Source organism: Paramormyrops kingsleyae, chromosome 5 (genome assembly GCF_048594095.1).
Source record: "Paramormyrops kingsleyae isolate MSU_618 chromosome 5, PKINGS_0.4, whole genome shotgun sequence".
NCBI classification, from domain to species: Eukaryota; Metazoa; Chordata; class Actinopteri; order Osteoglossiformes; family Mormyridae; genus Paramormyrops; species Paramormyrops kingsleyae.
The window spans coordinates 33,435,899-33,454,386 of record NC_132801.1 but is presented as its reverse complement, the minus strand read 5'-3'; the positions used below and the strand labels follow the sequence as shown (position 1 = coordinate 33,454,386).

The window sequence follows — 18,488 nt, the reverse complement described above, 5'->3', positions numbered from 1 at the left end:
GAGTTCCGCTATGTGAATCATGACTATTGACGAACTTTTCTGAATGTTTTCTTAAAAGCATTCAGAGATGCGCCAGCTCCTAAAATTAGCATGGCTCTTCCTGGAGTCTTTCGGTTTAAAATTAGGAGGTGTCAGAATTCCGGGCCGATTCTTAAGTTACTGTCGATAAATGGTTAAGGAGTTTTCTTAAAGGGCCAGTGTCTGCGTGTTTATTTGCATGTTTTGCCTTCATGTTTAGAGAGGTTAGTGCTGCAGTATTTGGCAGCTGGGTAGGCATGCAGAGATTTCTGCCCCACAGGGTAAACAGAAAAAGTCCAGGGAGAGGTTCTCCATAACGCCAGCGGTCTTTCGCCCTAGCACTCTGCTTATCACCATGGCAGCAAATCAAAATATTGAGCAGAATTCCAGGTTTGTAAGATTTGTTTGTATGAATATTCTCTCCCAAAGCACCACAGCCCACAGATCAATGCAACACAAACGACAAGACCGGTTACAGTGATCCTTCTCTGTCCTCCCTCCCCTTAATCGATTTGTTGACCGCTTTGGCAGACACGGTCATGCTAACCGCGCATCCTCTACACACCATGCTCCACCAGGGGGCAGAGTGCGGGCTCAGGTGTGTGGTCAGGAGATAGGCGATCAGTCCGTCAAGAGGAGTGACCGACGTGTGATGCATGTCCTTTTGTATAAACACACATAAATCCATCCACTCTGTTGTTTTTACTCTTACATGGTTCAATATTTTACTTACATGGCTCGATATTTCAGATTGTTCAGGCTAAGCACCTCCCTGACTGCAGCGGCCCTCCATGGGACTTGAACCAAAAATCTTCTGATTACGAGGCACCACACTACATAGTCAACAACAAATATTGACAGTATTATCATTCACACTTCAAACCGCAAGTACTTAAGTGCCAGCTTAAGCATTGGGTCCCTCCAATGACATCAGTGTTATGTGGAGGGTGTAGTTTGTTTTTAAAAACAAGAAAATCTTTTCCAACCTTCCTCCTCTGAATCCAACTAGCAAAGAGTCACGCTGGCCAGACACACATTTATCACTCTGTAACTGAAACAGGGAGACGATACAGAGCCACATTAATATATGAAACACGAAGCGCCGTTAGGTGACTGAGCCCCGTGGGCTGCAAGCGAGTCACAGTAGGACTCTGGGATCTGTCTCCAGCACAGGAAGTGTCAAAAGAAACACAAGAATTCCGGATGTTTCCGACACTGCTAAAAATAAGAATGTGCAAGATGTAAGACTTTCTGTAAGATGTGTCGCGATCCATAAAAACCATCAAAGTGACTGCGGCCTTTTGTTATATTCATTTATTGTTCAATAAAAATAGATTTTTAAAAAATGACATTACGTCTCCTTCATGGATTTGCCCAGTGTACCTACCAGTCAAGCTCTAGCTGAGACAAAGCGTTCCATCTGAGCCTGTGAGGGTATTTGTAAGTAAACGGCTGAAAGTCTTAGTTGTTAATGTGAAGATGTTAAGTTTGGCCTGTGTCTTAGCTTCATGCTAACCATGAAAAACAGCAAATGTCTCCAATTACTGTGAGTGTACAAGCATAAGTAAGAGATGACACTAAATCCTGCTATTATAATAATAAAAACAATATGCCAGAGAAACCAAGACTCATCTATTACAAATAAACATCAGTAGTTTGTGCGATAACTCCTACCAAACCAACACAAGTTAACACAAGTCTTCTGGAATTTAAAAAAAACAAAACAGTACAACAACTCAGAGGTGATCTTCCAGTCCAGGCCATCCCATTCCGGTGGGGGGAGGGAACAACGGGAACTATGAAGTACGTCTGATACTGGTGCCACTGGAACACCACTGGTGAGTGAAACACAAAACACTGGGCAGCTCTGGGCTGCAAACACAGCACCGTACGACACCGTCAATGTCTAAAGACTTCTCAATGTTCACAAGCTGCTCTGACGCAGAAGAGAACATCTTTTAGAAGAACACTGGTTCCCCTTTCAGTTCTTCCTGCAGTCTTGCCCTCCATCATGGCCCCTCTCTACCTCACGCGTGAGTGAGGGACGTGCCTGACACCTTCCTGGCAGGGGAGGCTCGGATGGTTCCGTCACCCCTCTCTGAGGGCAAGCTGCCGACCAGCATGTTTACTACAACAACACTGGCCCCAGTGGCATGCTGGGAAGGTTTTGGAGCTCGCACCAACAGATCTCCACTTGCCAACACTTCTTGAAATGATTTAAGAATTGTCTCTAGCAGAACAGAAGGAATACCACTCTCCTAACTTCATATGGAGGCTGCTGTCACATTATCACACATTGTCACACATTGTCACATTCCCTTTCCAGGGTCTTATATAAAAAGTGACATTTTTTTCCATTTGGTGAAATTAAAAGGGTCTTCACAATCTTCACAAGTATATCCTTGGGAGGGGGGGGTGGATTCATTTCACAGCAGCATGTACAAAAGGACAGATATACAGTCACTCTGTCTGTGCAGTGTGCATGGAAATGGCTAAACACACAGAGAGGACCCCCCTCTGGCCAGGGCAAAGTGGTACGAGCCTGCTGCTCGCCGGCGCCCCCTCTCACACTGTGGTGGCGCGGCTGCACTGCAGCGCCAGCGGCGAGTACTCCTTGACGCGCACGCACAGCTTGCCGCGTAGCCAGGGGTTCTGCAGCTCCAGGGGCCGGAAGTCATCCTGCAGCCACTTCTCTCTGTCCTCCAGCAGCAGCACCAGGCCGAAGTGCTCCACCTGCTCGTCGCGGTAGACGCAGCGCTCTGGGGAGCCCAGCAGCCGGCGCGACACCTCGTTCATCTCCTGCACCACCAGGCGTACCATCTCCCCGGCCGAGGTGCGGGGGGTCACGCGGAGCTGTGGGCGGCAGGGGAGGGGGGGGGGGGCGCTTTTTAACAACCGAGAGAGTCTCTGGCCTCGATGATGCAGTAAATGGGAAACAGCAGCCCTCACTGACACCAGAGGTAACTTTCTGACAGGCTGAGTAACAGGGCTGACTGGGCTCCAGAGGATCCAGGCTGCATCGTCTGGACAGAGAGAAACCGTAGCTGCCAGGCAGGTATAAATCAGGGAGGCGTCTTTATCAGCCCAGAGCCCTGGATCAAGATAAAAACCCCATAATCACCCTAAAATAACCCAGAACTGAACTGCAAAGCCCGTGGGCCACCAGCAGCGTGACTGGGCGCCCTGGCTCTAAAGGAAATGCATTTTATAAGAATTTGGTAACACAATTTGCTAAATGCATTCCAAACATTCATTAATATCAGTAGTTACTACACTGAAAGTAATGGTACATATCTGCTCTAAACTGTTAATATTTAGATTGTTTCATTCATTTTTTTATACCTCTTTTCTTTCTGTAACTATTATTTGAATTTCCCCTCCAAAAGGATCAATAAAGTCTAAGTCACAAGTAATTAAAAAGCAAATTTACAGGACTCAGTCTGTTTTTGAGGAAATTTCTGTGGACTTTTGGGAACTGAGTGCGTTTTGGTTCCCAGTGTTGTGACATGCGATGAGGAAGCCTGACTTTAGGTCACTGGCGGTCTCATCTCAATTTTCTGCAAAAATTAAGCAATATTGATAAATGTTCTATAGGTTTATGGACACGGACCTTGACGCTGGTTTCTGAGGGCAGCCCCGTGCGGTACTGCGGATACACACGCAGGGTGATGTGACACGGCTTCCTGCAGAGGCCTGCCGAAGGTGCCGAGGTCCTCTGGGAGCCGCTGTCCTCTGACAGCGTGCGGGCCGGGGCCAGCAGGGGGCGACACTCAGGGGGACAGCAGCGGTCCATGGAGGAGTGCTGGTGCCGTCGGTGCTGGGGGGACGTGGAGGGAGGGGAGGTGGAGGACACCGGGGGGAACTCCAGGCTGCTGGTACGCACACAGAAGGCCTGCCTCTTTTCGGTGATACGCAGCAGCTCAATCTGCCGGCTGGGAAGGATGAAGTCACTGTCGAAGAGCTCGGCCGCATGTCGCCGCTCCACGTGCTCCGCCGGCCCGGGCTCCGAGGCCTGCAGCACATCTGGCGTGGACCCCCTCAGGGCCCCCCTGCCGAAGCTCTCGTGCTGGAAAGGCCGTGGCTCGGCGGCCGAGGAGCACGGCGAGGAGGGCAGCAGGTCGAGCTCGCGGGGGCTCTGGGCGCGACTCGAGTCGTAGTCGCTGTCCGTCGTCAGGAAGACCTCCGAGGAGCCCTCCTCATCCGACAGCCCGTGGAGTTCTGCGGGACACAAAAGCTGCTGCTTCTGGGCAGGAAACCAAACCAGGCCAAATTCCAGCAAATCGGCCGGCTCGCAGACGCCGGCCCGTTCCGAGGGTCTCACCGGAGTTAAGCTTGCGGCCAGTCTCCGGGGACGGCACGGGGGAGGGCAGGTAGTCCAGCTGGGACGACGTGGAACGGGGCTTCTCTGGAACCACGTCCCGGGAGAAATCAATAATCCAGGCCAGAGATATCCCCCCCGAGGGTTGCTTGTAGCGGGCGTACTGCAGGGCATCCATGATCCAGCGAGCTTCCCGCCACAACTCCTCCATTTGCTGTGGGGGTGTTCATACATGCCTGATGTCCACATATACAGTCCATACTGCCAAGTTCACATTCTTTCACTCTATGGGGGGCAGCGTGTTAAACGCAGGCATCAGAGAGCCACGTGTATGTCAGTTTTCACTTAAATATTCATTATTAAAGGGGGGAAAAAATGTGGTTTTTGCGTGTTTCTGCTCTTGATTCTGGCTGCAGCGCTTTGTGCCCCAAAGCTAAAATGTAATTTTTTGTAGATATATGTAAGCATCACAGGGGGCTCGAGCACAGTTAGGTTAAGTCTCGCCTCAAATCACTGGGGCTGGGGGGGTTTCAATCCTGCATCCACTCTGTGTGCATGGGGTGTACGCAGCCTTGAGTAAATCACTCACAAACGTAAACCAATGCAGACAGATGTGGAAAGTTCAGGTCCAGAAAGGGCAAATCCAGATCAAGGTTTTGTTTCAACCATCCAGCTGAATACTCTGTGACTCTTCGTACTCAACTGGTTGGCTGAAAAAAAAAAACCTTGGCCTGGATTTGTACTTTCTGGACATGAACTTTCCACCTGCCTGTAATGGTTTACTTCTGTGAGTAACTTCCCCAACACTGAGCTTGTGTATATCGCCCTGGGTGTGTGGGCTGTCCCTGGGTACTCTGGTTCCTACTCAGTCCTGAGACATGCCATAAGGTGAACTAGTATCTTTAAGTTGCATATACTGTATCTTTGTGGGATCTCCTGCACTACATGGGATTGGTTGGAAGTTGGATGGACTACATGTTATGCTCTACAAATGGGATCAGATGAACATGACGGCCTGACAGTCAGTAGACAGTTTAGACCCTGAGTCTGAACCCCCCCTCTGGTTGGTAAGTTGGGGCGTGTTTTCAGCAGCTGTAGAAACGACCCACACCCACCCCCCGCCTCACCTGGATGTGCTCCTGGACCTGTTGCTGCTTCTGCTTGGCTTCCAGCAGCTCTGATTCGGAGAAGGCCTCCCTCAGGGTCTGCTGGGACATCAGTGACTCGAGCTCCAGCAGCGCCGACACCCGGCAGTACTGCCCAATGAAGCTCTGCCGGTAGGTGTCGAAGTGGACTGAGACGGGAAACGGCGTCCGTATGGTCAAGGCGAGTCGGGAAAGATCCAAAGAGGCGGAACCAACACCAACAGGAAATGAGGTCACTAGCTGCGAGATTCTAGCATTTGAGACATGATATGTCCTGCTTAAATGGCACCTCATGAGTCTTTGCTATGAATGCAATGCACGAACGCAACTATATTTGGAAAACGTGAGCAGCTGAATTAGAGGAAAGAGGTTATGCGCTCACCCAGCTCAAATATCTGAAGTGGTAAGGTGAGGAAGCCAGAGCGGGGAGAGAAGGGATTGTTCTGCCCCGGGGCGGTGCACACGTCATCCGAAGGGGGCAGCAGCAGGAGAAAGGAGACCTTCTCGCCGACCTCAAGCACCTCCTGGCTGTAGATTCGGAACTCCGATGCCTTGGAAAGAGGGCAAGGAGCAATATGAGCTGGCATTTGCATTCTCATTTGGACCATATAACATAATGATATGGAGACCATTTAGTCAACCTTTGGCATCAAGCTCCTCCCTTAATTGCCTAATTAGTGCCATTATTTTGATATTTGTACCACATTTTATTGCAGTGCTTGGCAGAAATGCACAGGCATGGAAAGTGCAGATAATGAACTCCTAGCTGGGCTATTACAGCCAGGGAAATAAGGTGGGATGGAAATGCATGTACACCAACTGGCCGTCTGTTCTGAGCCCTCTGCCTGGCTGCTGTCCTGTCCGGGGATGGGCGGGGCTCTCACCTGGCTGACTGGGATGTTGATGTGAGACATGAGCTCCTTGCAAGCGCTCCGCAGGTCCTGAAGAAACTGATGAGGGCCACTCTGGACATCCTGGTCCATCTCCAGGGCCTCCTCCAGGCATCTGAGGGCCTGGAACCACTGCCACTCCTCCCTGGGGGAGACACAAGCGGCACTCGCAGGTACATCCACGTATCTAACACAACATCTCAACTTCACATACAAAATGATCTCTGGAGGCTATGGGCTGAAACAGGCCTACTAACATTTCACAAGTGATATAGACCTTAATGTCCTACCTGGACACGTTGCTGTTGTCCCGGACCTTGACGTGGCTCAGCACGTTGGGCAGCTTCTGAGGCACTAGCACCCGGATCTGGTCCACCGTGCTGCAGAGCTTCAGGTAGCCCAGGTAGAGGCCGGGCGACAGCAGCTTCCTGCTCCTCCTGTGATAGGCCAGCTTTTCCTGTGGACCCCAGAGCCAAGCCAATCAGATCCTCTCCTCACCAAGAGGAAGGAGGGGACAAGGGTAATGAACTGGCAGAAGGCTCTGAATGCAGCCCAGGAAGAAGGTAATTACTGAATACTTACCGCACACCGTATTTGTCAATATGATATTCTGACATGTTTAAAGTAAATAAATGCCAAAAATACATATATAGAACAATACCTAGGCATTGCATAATAGGTTAAAGACTAAACACAATAAATCTCCTTCCTGGACCTTTCATTCTTTTTGGCAGTAACATAAAAAGTGACCAGACCAGACTAAACCAGAGTACCTTAGCTGTAATATTTATATTAAATGTTTAGTCTTTCTGACTTCATAATGCAAAATGACCACCTCTTATTAGTATAACATTAAAGGAGTGACTGTGCTGCATAGAAGTAATGTCTGCCTTTCCGTTCGTCTACAAGGACTCGGAATCAAAACTTTAATAAAAAAAAACTTTGGAGTTGTTTTCATTTTGCAATGTGAGTCACGTAACTCCTTCAGGATAAGACCGCTGGTTAAATAAATGAATGTAATTATGTAAATACTGAGAAGCTTTTTCCTGAGTTTCATGCGCATTATGAAATTACTTAGAGTACAAGGAATATAATCAATTATGATATTCCGGAAAAGCTACACAGATCAAAAACAGAATTACATTCACTTTATGATCCAAACACAAGAAATACAATACAGCTTAAATTCAACTATACATTTCAAGCCCAGTCAGCTATATATGTCAAGTAATATGCTGTAGGATTATATATCACCGAGGAGGGTGGGGCAGTGGTGCAGTGTGCAGTGTGCAGTAACGTCTGCTCATGGTGTAGGATTATATATCACCGAGGAGGGTGAGGCAGTGGTGCAGTGTGCAGTGTGCAGTGACGTCTGCTCATGGTGTAGGATTATATATCACTGAGGAGGGTGAGGCAGTGGTGCAGTGGTGCAGTAACATCTGCTCATGCCTCCGGGTTTGGGGCTTTGCGTCCCGGCTTGGTGTGTGTGGAGTTTGGAGGGTCTCCCGGTGTTTGTCTGGGTTTCTTCTGGATTCTTCTTTCCTCCCATGCTCCAGAAAGATTTGTTTGGTGAATTAGGGTGTGTGACATTCCGTCCTGGGTGTCCCGTGTCAAGTGTTTCCTGGGATAAGCTCCTGGCCCACAGTAACCCTGTGCTGTGTAAGTAGCTGTGAATGGATCTCACTGCCCGAAACATATCTGAGAATCTGGAAACCGGACACAGCTTTGAAAACAGTGTGAAGCGTAAAAATGCTTCAGATACTACAACACACCTCCGTTCTTCATATATAAAGAGATTGCTCTAAAATTAAATAAAATGTACTGAAAGGGTGCAAAAATACACCAGTGCCGTGCTCTTCCAGTGAGAGAAAAGCGAGACAGACGGCAGCTTCCTAATGTAACTCGGGGACAGCGCTGTGTGTAAATATTTCAGCGACGTCCTTGAAGGTGACTCATTACTAGTTCAATCCACATTGTTTTTGCAATCGAATTTTAAACAGAAACCTAAATCCAGTGGGTCGCTCTCCGAAACTTAATTTTAATGCATGAAATTTGCAAGAAGCCGGCAAATTTTTTTCGGCCGTGTTGCGGGGAGCCACAGAGGAACACAATGTACAGTCACGGCACGGAGCTCGCAGGCGCCTCGCATTCTCCGGCTCCCCCCCCCCCCCCCGAAGCTCATTGCTAATGAACGCTCATTTCCCCTGCAAGATCCCCCTTTAGCTGACAGAGGGATTTTGCACACCGCGGCCTCAGTTACTGTATAATGCACTGGCTTGTGTCCATGGAGGCCATGTCCCTACTGTGGCAGCCAAGCGGGTGTCAGAGGACTCAAAAACCATACCGCTTAGAAAATAGCAGCCCTCATGGATCAGGAGCCGGGGACAATAGCTATGGCTGGTGAGCGGCATGCTGTAGGCTGTGGGGAGCATGTTCCTCAAACAGAGGGGTCCCAGAAGAGTACCCTGTGCAAGGGCCACCTATACACAGAACCTTCCTACAGAAGCGTGGTGAGGGGCAGCAGAGCAGTGGGAGGGGAGACCCACATGCAGCGTGATGAGCAGCATGTCCAGGGCTGTAGGCTCTTCAGGGGACGAGATGGATTTACGCTGTAGCTGGAGCCTGCAGAGCTGAGTCCAGCGCATGCCGTCCAGACTGGGCCCCGAGCTCAGGTCCCGCAGGGTCACCAGCAGAGCATTGCCATGCTTGTCCTTGATGGGCTCGAAGTATACCTGGCCGAGGTCCTGTGTGCCCAGCATGCCCTGAGGAAGGCGCAGCGGAGATGAGTGGCAGGGAAGGACTCCGGGACGGAGCCTCAGACGGTGGTGGATTCATGGTGTTACCTGAAGCTGGGATACCGTCTGCAGCATCTTGAGGCGAGTCTGCAGAGCACAGGAGCAGGAGGACTGGGATGGGCTGAGACACTGCTGCAGCCAGGGGATCTCCTCCCACAAGGAGGGCAGCTGGGGGGCAGCAGGATGCACAAACACACAGTACCTCAGTATTAGTATTATTATTATTATTCTGGGTGTGTCATCTAGTAAAAGGAAACGAAATGATGCTGGTTCACACTGAGGTTTAACCCATTGAACCACAAACCACCCCAATCAACTACCAGCTTGAGTAACAACTACCGTAGAAAGCTGGATTAAATCTAGTGCCCTCTAAATGAGCCTGCTCGTTGTGCTAGACTCCTCCAGCAAAACCTAAGATGGACGAAAATTGTTGGATGATCAGTGAATAAATGCATGCATTAATCCTGTATTTAAGGTCTTAGACGCAATACGAGGGTTTAGAAATGGCTCACCTTGGTGAACCACAGGAAGTCCTGCACCAGCAAACTAGAGTAGGAATCTTCAACCTCCACAATGGGGATCTGGTCCTCAGCAGTGACCACGATGCTGTCATCTTTGTAGAACACTACGGCCAAGTACAGCCCTCTGAGAGACAGACAGCAGACTCATTAGTATTCGTAATGTGATACATGCTCAAGCGTTAAGGAATAATATACACACAGAAGAGGGAAAACTAAGACAGGCTTTATTCTCAGAAGAGCTATCGAGCTACTGGAGAGTTTTCTGTAAAAATGAAGAGAGATGAAGGTGCAGAATAAGCAATATTAGTGAATCACAGTAAACTCAAGGGATGAAGAAAGAAGCCAAATGAAACAAGAATTTGGGACGTAAACAGTGACACTGCACACTCTGGCGTTCACAGTGTTCAGTGATGTGAAGGCGGAGCTAGAGGACTTATTTTGAGTTCAGGGGCTCTCCTGTTTGCCTTGCACTCAGTGATCCTAATCACATTTCAAAGTATGCCCAGTAAAACGCCCTGTGGTCGAACTATAAAAGGTGATACGGAAAACCACAACCACGAGGCTGCACGGCTGATTTAGCGAGGGGTTGGGGGGGGTGCGGGGGGTGTCAGCTATAGGCCTGCAATCAGGTTGAGCTGATCAGCAAGAGCCACCACTCAGTTAGACCCCGGTTCTTCAGGAAAGTCAATGGACGTTTGGTGATTATGATGTCATAAGGTGATTATGACATCATCTTAAAGCGATACGGCAAAGAAACTGTGTGCCAAGGTAGGAGGGACGAAGGATGAAGGGATGCGCTTACCGCTTCAGGTTCTTCACAAATTTGCTTGTGGGCTGAAAAAGGTGTCGTAAGCTCTTGGAGACGGAGTGCTTCCTCACCTGTGGGGGGGCCTTGCACTGCTCTGAGGTCAGAAGAGACCCGAAAGGGGTTATAATACAAATGAAGATTAACCCCCCTCCCCCCACCCCCCAAAAAAAACAGACAAGTAATATACCTGCCAGTATGACACAACTAACACAGGGGTCCTGAGACAAATGGCTTCATTCATCCGGAGCACAGAGAAAAACACGTGCACATGCACACTGGCCATTTGTACATGGGGGGCTGAGAGAAATGCCCCCCCGGCCTGGAGCCAGCAGAAATGGGCCACGTTCACATTCTGCTCCGCAGAAGAGGCCCAACGGGAGCCTGCGCTCTCCCTTCTGTCCACCTCCGTATCTTAGTTCCCTTAGTCCCCTTCACCAGGAGACAGTCACCAGGGTGGAGGGACATTTGACACTCTAAGGCCGTAGGTGTCAGGGCATAACGATGCTGAAATCACCCCCTGACCCCGGGAGGTCAGCTGCCTCCTACAGGGGGATTTATTTACTTTGGGAGGGGGGATAATGTGCCAGGCAATTCATTATAGACCTCCTGTCCCCAAAGCCAGGAAGGGATCTTGTCTGGGCTCCCCGATCTGCGGCACTTGAATCAATAAATCCTACGTTTAAGGGAATGAACTAATTTTCTTTTCACGGGACACTAAAATAACAAGAAAAGGCTGAGCTCGTTTAGCCGGGCAGCACCCCCCCTCCCCCGCCACCCCCCCTCGACGCTGAGTAAGACAGACAGGTAGGTCCACTGCTGGGGTCACAGTGTTGATGAAGGCCCCTTTCACACTTTAATTAATAGTGTTTTGAGAGAGGGGGGGGGGGCGCTGGGCCCACGGAGAGGCAGACAGGAGTGCCGGAGTTTGTAAGGGAGCCGCCCCTCCAGTCAGTGTCAATTTATACCTCTGAAACTAAATGCTCCGTTTCTACAAGAACAACAAACATGACCCTGAGCAGAGGGTCCCGGCTACCGTTTGTGAATCGGAGCTGTGCTCGCGGACTCCGCGGCCGCCTGAAAGGGGGCCATTATCCGCTCCTGGGCCCAGTGACACTGCCGCTCTGTCAGCACGCTCCCAAAACGCCAGGCCGTCCGTTCAAAACGACAATAGCGACAAAATCCCATTTCTCCATCTTGTCGAGGGAGAGAGAAAAAAAAATCCATTTTTCACCACTAACTCTGTTTCTCTGTCATGGACTTCAGGCTCTACACTGTCATGTCTGAAAATCCCTGGGGTGCTGGTCCAGTCGCAGAAAGACCCAGGCTAAGCGTGCAGAGCCACGGATCTGACCACCAGCTGATTAGCTGCACGATAGCTATGAAATACGTCTCCAGAAAAATCTGGCAAAAATAAAACCGCCTGCTATTTTAACATGTCTAGGGAAACTCCAGACTACAATGGGATTTGTTGTCATGTGATGGCTGCCAAGGACACGGAGCAGGCGGGTGGGTGTTTATCTCACCGTGGCAAACACAGTGTCTGTGGGCTTCCTTTATCTGGCCCAGCAGCTGGTCCAGCGCCTCCTTCTGACCTCTCTGGCGTGGTGCACGTCCGTCGACCTCTCGCCAGCCTGATGGAATATGGGCACTGTCTAAGACACAAGAAGACTCTTGCACGGACGCTCGTGAGATGGATGGTCATGAAAGTGGATGGAAGTCACTAGGGTTCTTTGCGTTAACGATTCCCCTCATGGGATTTTAACTAGCTGGTTACACGGTTACACTTCAACCACAACTTTACCCAGCGTCATTAACCTGTGAGGATGTATCTTGATACACGCCTGGGAATTAACAGAAAGTCAACAGCACAGCATCCAGCAATAATCCTTCGATTCCTTCATCCTTCGACAGCGCTGGCTTGGTTACTTGGTGGAGGAGCTGCATGGGGACCAGTATTAGAGCCCAGAACTGAGCACCAAGCCCAGGGAAGGTGACACATGGATATGAGCCATCTTGGATGTTGAGCCCTGGGGGAGTTTATGAAAGCTGCACCCCTGTTCCTCCAAAGGCTCCTGTACTGACGGGACAACCAGGCTCTTTAATGTGTTTGCTGGCGGCCAGAAAGACTTCACTGTTTCTCTCTACTACAAGCTCACAGACATGGAAATGTTTCCAGCAGTAGCAGAAAAGGAAAGCACAAACATAGAAATTGAAATTAGCGTATGGAAAAAAGACCCCCTCCCCAGAAACAGACGCACAGACACATACACAGACACATACCACTGCTCAGTGCACTCCAGGGTAACATTTTACAACATGATCCCAAAGTGCTGTTATCCTTCACCTTCCATTGGACACTCACAGGGTCGATGACCTTTCAGGCTGTGCTTCTGACGTCACCCCTGTAATGCATCACGCCGACCGTCACGTGCGTGACATTCACTGCTACTCCCCTCTCCACAGTGCACAGGTTGTTTTTTTTTTTTTTTAGACTGTCGATCTCCTCGAAGATCCAGGAGTGCATGACCTTCCTCACACGGGAGTGAGACGCAAGGCTGGGTCACCGCTCACTATTTCCATTGTTGCGCAATTGCTGGACCACCACAATGACGGTGGAGGAGGGGGACCTTCCCGTCCAATCAACACCTCAGCTGCTGATGGACGACTTAGCGCCATGAGATTGCTGACCTCATTCCAGGCTCCTCCAGTTTGTAGCTACGGTTACAGCCCGTGACGTCCGTGCCCCGGCCCTCAGAGGCGCCACCAGCGCTGAAACTCTGCCCACCTGTCACCTTTCCAGGGAGCGCAGGCTCGACCCAGCAGGACTGCTGCAGGCACCCACTCTGCCCGGGCCCGGTAAACACTGAAGCGACATAGTGAGCCGGGGGGGGGGGGGGGGGGGTCCTCTGTCCCAGGCCGCAAGAGAGCCTACGCGGCGGCGTGGCCTGACCGAGCCCTGCTGGCATTCCCCGCCGGCCCCCGGGGGCCACACTCCCATCCTGTTTGTTGATGTAGAGGAGGCAGGCATTCGCATGAAGCCCGGGGCTCCGTGCCCACGTGTATTTTTAACGCTGCAGGGGCTGGCGCGGCTCTCTGTCTGCCTCCGTGGGCCGAAGGTGAGACCGACTGGCCGAGGGGGCGTGTCAGCGGTGCGCTCGTCTTACGCCGTGACAGGCCTGCCTCGGATTCCCCTGGACCACAGCCCTGCACCGTCATCGGGCCGAGTTGCTTGCGCGACCCAGAGGAGCCAGCGAGGTCCCCAACAGTGAGTTCCGAACCCTACACTGTCTAAAAATAAGAACCTGGCCCCCCCAGTGAATCTCAGAGCTGCCCGCTAAGACACCGAGCCGCCCTAAATGCAGACGTAAGCTCCGGCTGCCTGAATGTCAGAGTCACCCCCGACATTATCACTGGCGGTGACGTGACATGCTGAGGCAGGACCCCCCAGGCAGGGTGAGGGTGGTGCGCTTACTGGACGGGACTGCGCAGGCGGGGACGGACATCTGGGCTGGACCCCATCCTTTCATGTTGTACGCAGACACCTGGACGTAGTAGGGATTCCCCTGCAATGACAAACCCAGAACACATCGTTACCTCGGGATACTCAAACGTCGAGGCAGAGGGTGGCGCTCCGATGTCACCCATCAGTCTCCTGTGAATGAAATCAGCCTACAAGATTCTCCTGGGGTCGCATGCGTGCTAAAGGCTTTGGTCCGGGGACCTCTGCGGGAGACGCTGTCAGACGTGTCACCATGAACGAAGCACGGATCAGCGCACGAACGTGGGCTGACGTCTTTATGAAAGCTGGAGGAGCCATGGAGGAGCAGAGCAGAAACTGGGCACAGCCTGAGTCGCCCTGTCGGCCGGCATCGGCACAGGCTATCAGCCTCAGAGGAAGAGGCCGTGTAACCTGAGCAGACGCAGGGGGGGGCTGGAGAGCAGAGGGGGTGTGTAGGGATGGGAGGCCACTGTGTGTTTGAAAGGAGGAGGGGAGGCATGAGGTCTCGCTGTTTAAGTACAGAACTATCTACTTTCTCAGCCTGATAAATCAATGTTACACGGGGGGTGGGGGGGTCGTGACCACCGCCTGACCCTTCCTGGTGTCGGGGGCCCCGACGTTGATGTGGGGGACCCACTGGGATGGAGACGCTTGTCTACAGACATCAATTAGGCACAGAGCTGGTGTGGGGTTTGATATTCGCAGGTAGGGGAGCTGGGGACTTGATTTATTGGGGAATAATTTTTCAGAACAGGCTGTGTGCGAGGAACTCCAGGACACAGTGTGAGGGCTTGGGGGGGTTAGGGGGGAGGGGGTAAGGGTCGGGAGGGGGGAGCCGGGGCCATGGGAAGAGAAAGACTGGATGCTCACTGAAAGGGGAGAGCAGAAGCACCTCAGTGCTGTTGGCTCATGTTTGATTATGAGTCACATTTAAGGAGACGTCCTAGACCTGCAATTCCACACTGCATTGCCCTGGCCTGATTTCTGAAATCTTTGCAATAATCTGCATCGACCTGCACACAGAAAGTCAGAACCTTGTTCATCCCCCAATGTGCACGGCAGATTTTATGGCATACTTTTTTAGGATTGATGAGTAGGTTAAGTGGTTAAACTGACGTCTTTCTCAAGCACTGTTACAATATGTCATGGAGGGAAATCTCCCTGCTACCAAACCAATAGGAAGAGCAGAAGTCTGGACTTTCCCTTCTGAGTTTACAGGCTGTTGCTAACCTCTGCCTCAGCAACGAGGAAAGGAGCTTGCAAAGGAGATTCAAATGTGAACTGCTATGACATCAGCCCTGCTGATACTGGGCTCGGTCACAGCGTCAGCTAAAGGGCAAGATCTAGGCGAGAAATACCGCCAAGCAGAATGAAGGTCTGCCCTGGTAGGTCTCTGTGGAGGGGCTCAGCTAATGAATCTGACCTCTGAAATTTGACTTTACAAGATCAAAATATATATAGTTACTGCCCCCAAAAGACATTTACACAGAATTAACTGCAACTTCATATCCATCAATTTGCGTATCCATCCATCCATCCATTTACTATCCTGGATAGGGTCACATTGGGACCACACGGCTGCTCCCTGGACCTGATGTAATCTCATGCCGCTGCAGTTACATATATATTATTTCAAGCTTTTTACATCTTACATGGCGTGTCACGAGGATGCCAGGCGAAAACACGTCTTTATGGGTGTGGTGTGGCTCAGAGGGGTTAAGACGTTGTGCCTGTCAGATGGCTGCCGGACTTCTTCTGAACAGGGCCCTTCACCTGCACAAACTGGGCCCTTCACCTGCACAAACTGGGCCCTTCACCTGCACAAACTGGGCCCTTCACCTGCACAAATTGCTGCTTTTCCCAGCTTTTTCAATTGTACATCATTTGGGGAAAAAAATCTCCTAAAAAATAAATTAAAACAGATACTACTTTCTCAGAGCAAATGAAATAACTCAAATACATTTGTAACAATTATAATCTATTCTGTAGTCATAATTAAGGACCACAAAACAGCATTTAATTTGTTACAAAAGTATTATGATAAAATGATGTCTGTGGGTATTTAATAAATGTGTAATGTGTCGGCATCTTCCATATGACCTCAGTGTCGTCTGAGCTGTTTTATAAGTCACTTCTAACAGATGCTGAAAACCCAAATATTGTTTTTGTTCACTTTCTCAACAGTAAACAGGAGCATTTAACTTAATTGCATCCCCTCTCTGGTTTCGCATCAGTGCCATGCCAGTGCCAGACGGCACAGACTGCAATACAATTTCAGACAGATGGAACCAGGCTCTGCACGCTGCAGGTTGCATCTGGAGGGACAGATATCAACGCAGCCTCCGATCTATAGGGGGCAATGTGCAGAATGTCCACGAAGCCAAGCTTCATGTGATTCGCAGGCGAAGCCTTTGTGAGATGCTGTAAACATTGTTAAGTGACGCTCGTGCAGCTGTGGGGGCTGGCAAGGGTATGGGTAGTGATTAGGTGCATGCTCACCATCAGGAGTCCTGTGATGAAGCACTGCAGGGCCTTGGTGTCCTCCACAACTGTCTCTCCCAGGAGGGGGGTCAGAGAGGGCGACGAGCTCCAGCCCACTGACAGACACACAAACCAGGGGTCACCGCTCATGTGGAATGTCACTAATCTAGGTGGGTCAGTTCTGCTTCATATTCAATACGAGTGATGATGTGTCTGAATTCTGCTCCTATCCGAAGCTGCTGTTGTGTCACATGTTTTCCGGATTGACAGAATCGTCGGGTTTTGTACGGCATGGCAAAGGGCACCATTAGCTGACTGCGGTGGCTCAAGCTGCATATACACACAGATGAACCAACACATGAAGCGAATAATGTTGACCTCGTGAAGACAGTGAGTGTCAAGGTATGCGGTATATTATATGGTAAGCTAACATTCGACACTCATGGTTGAGATACTGAATGCTGAAAAAGTAGACAGAGATAAAGGTCTGAGTATCAGACAAGGGCCAAATCATTATGGCCTGATGACTGGCGCTGAGTAGCTAACGAGAGCGGTCCGAGGAGGGTGCTCACAGAGTGTTGTGTAGTATAAACCAACAGAAAGGCACAAATGGCAGATAATTTTGATGATTGATACGAGAGTAATGTGTCACAATACAGTAGGCCAGTCAGAGAGCCCATGCTAACCCATGTCCACCATCGAGAACGATTACAATGGGCACGGAAGCACCAGAACTGGACCATGGAGCAATGGAAGAAGGTTGCTTGCGCTGATGAATCCCATGTCATGTGGGCAGCCGGATACGTATCAAGCATCTGTGAGGTGTGTTGGATCGACACGTCTCATCCATGGCTCCATAGCCTCATACACAGCTGGGCTCCATGCACTGTATCGTGACACATCACTCCTGTGACTTATCTGCCATTTGTGCCACAGTAGCCCTTCTGTTGGTTTGTACCAAAGGGAATAGCCTTCATTTACATCAAGAATCAAGTCCTGGCTGCCGAACACCATGTTTGTAGTTCATGGTTTTCCCCTCCTCACACCACCGCCAGTAGGTACCTGAGCATCTCACCAGTTTTGCCATTTCAGGGATGCTCTGGCCCAGTTGTCTGGCCATAACCATCTGGTCCTTATCAAAGTAACTCATGTCTTTAGCCCTGCCCATTTGTTTTATATTCAACAGTTGACAAGTTGAAGTACCAAATGTTGGCTTACCTTCTAATATATCCCAAACCTTCATGAGATGCTTTTACAAGATAGTCAGCGTTACTCACGTCATGTGAGGGTGGTCATAATGTTTTGGCTCATCTATGTATATGGAAATATATCTTAGCGGAGCAGGATCTGATAAGCCTAACCCTAACCCTAACCCTACTTACCCTTATATTTGGTGACAATGGCTGAATTGACACTGAGCGGCTCCTGGAAGGTCACCCCAAGGCTGGTGCTGCTGCATACTGAAAGCCGGACATTGCTGGGGGCGTCTGGGGGGCCTGGAGAAGAAGAGACGCCGTGGCTCATTCGCTGCACTGCTATCACAGCATCGCCCCCTCATGGCCCATTCATTCTGCTACAGTGCCAGAAAATCTGTATTAAAAACGGAGCACTGCGGGTACAAGACACTGTCTTTGCACGGTCATTTTTGTGGGGCGGCTGAGACTACGTGCTGCTTTTATGACACTATTTTGGTGATGTCCGTGTGATCCTTACTTTATATTTATTTATATTTATTGCCAGACCCGTCTGTCTGAGGAACACGTGACACATAACAAATGTGCCGACGTTAGTGTGAGATTTGTATTTTCATTGTTAAAGCTGCATGTCGTCACTCAGGATCGTTTAGAGGGAAAAACACAAAGCCGGACAAAAGCCGGAGAGTGAAAGCTCTCAGCACACAGCCTTGGATTGTTCACATGGTGGCGGTCAGAGTTTGTTCCTCTGCTTGTGAGTGTCTGGGGGGGTAGGGAGCGATCTCGGCAGCCCTGCGGGAGCACCAAGCAGCTAGTAAAA

The 18,488-nt window shown here is 50.3% G+C and overlaps 1 protein-coding gene across 8 annotated transcripts in view; it reads right to left on the bottom strand.

Moving 5' to 3' along the window:
* Nucleotides 1-1,317: 1,317 nt before the first annotated feature.
* The window catches only part of ankfn1b (ankyrin repeat and fibronectin type III domain containing 1b), a 200,455-nt gene continuing 183,284 nt past the window's right edge, over nucleotides 1,318-18,488 (bottom strand). For all 8 annotated transcript variants that reach the window (XM_072712607.1, XM_023819213.2, XM_023819212.2 and 5 more), the window contains 15 exons: nucleotides 17,858-17,971; nucleotides 16,494-16,591; nucleotides 13,968-14,058; nucleotides 12,019-12,126; nucleotides 10,490-10,589; nucleotides 9,679-9,811; nucleotides 9,215-9,334; nucleotides 8,918-9,133; nucleotides 6,662-6,828; nucleotides 6,366-6,516; nucleotides 5,864-6,032; nucleotides 5,464-5,630; nucleotides 4,340-4,550; nucleotides 3,629-4,236; nucleotides 1,318-2,871 (listed from right to left, as the gene is read on the bottom strand). In XM_072712607.1, coding sequence (XP_072568708.1) covers nucleotides 2,584-2,871; nucleotides 3,629-4,236; nucleotides 4,340-4,550; nucleotides 5,464-5,630; nucleotides 5,864-6,032; nucleotides 6,366-6,516; nucleotides 6,662-6,828; nucleotides 8,918-9,133; nucleotides 9,215-9,334; nucleotides 9,679-9,811; nucleotides 10,490-10,589; nucleotides 12,019-12,126; nucleotides 13,968-14,058; nucleotides 16,494-16,591; nucleotides 17,858-17,971 — 2,741 coding nt within the window. In that variant the 3' untranslated portion in view covers nucleotides 1,318-2,583. The remainder of the gene's footprint in view (nucleotides 2,872-3,628; nucleotides 4,237-4,339; nucleotides 4,551-5,463; nucleotides 5,631-5,863; nucleotides 6,033-6,365; nucleotides 6,517-6,661; nucleotides 6,829-8,917; nucleotides 9,134-9,214; nucleotides 9,335-9,678; nucleotides 9,812-10,489; nucleotides 10,590-12,018; nucleotides 12,127-13,967; nucleotides 14,059-16,493; nucleotides 16,592-17,857; nucleotides 17,972-18,488) is intronic.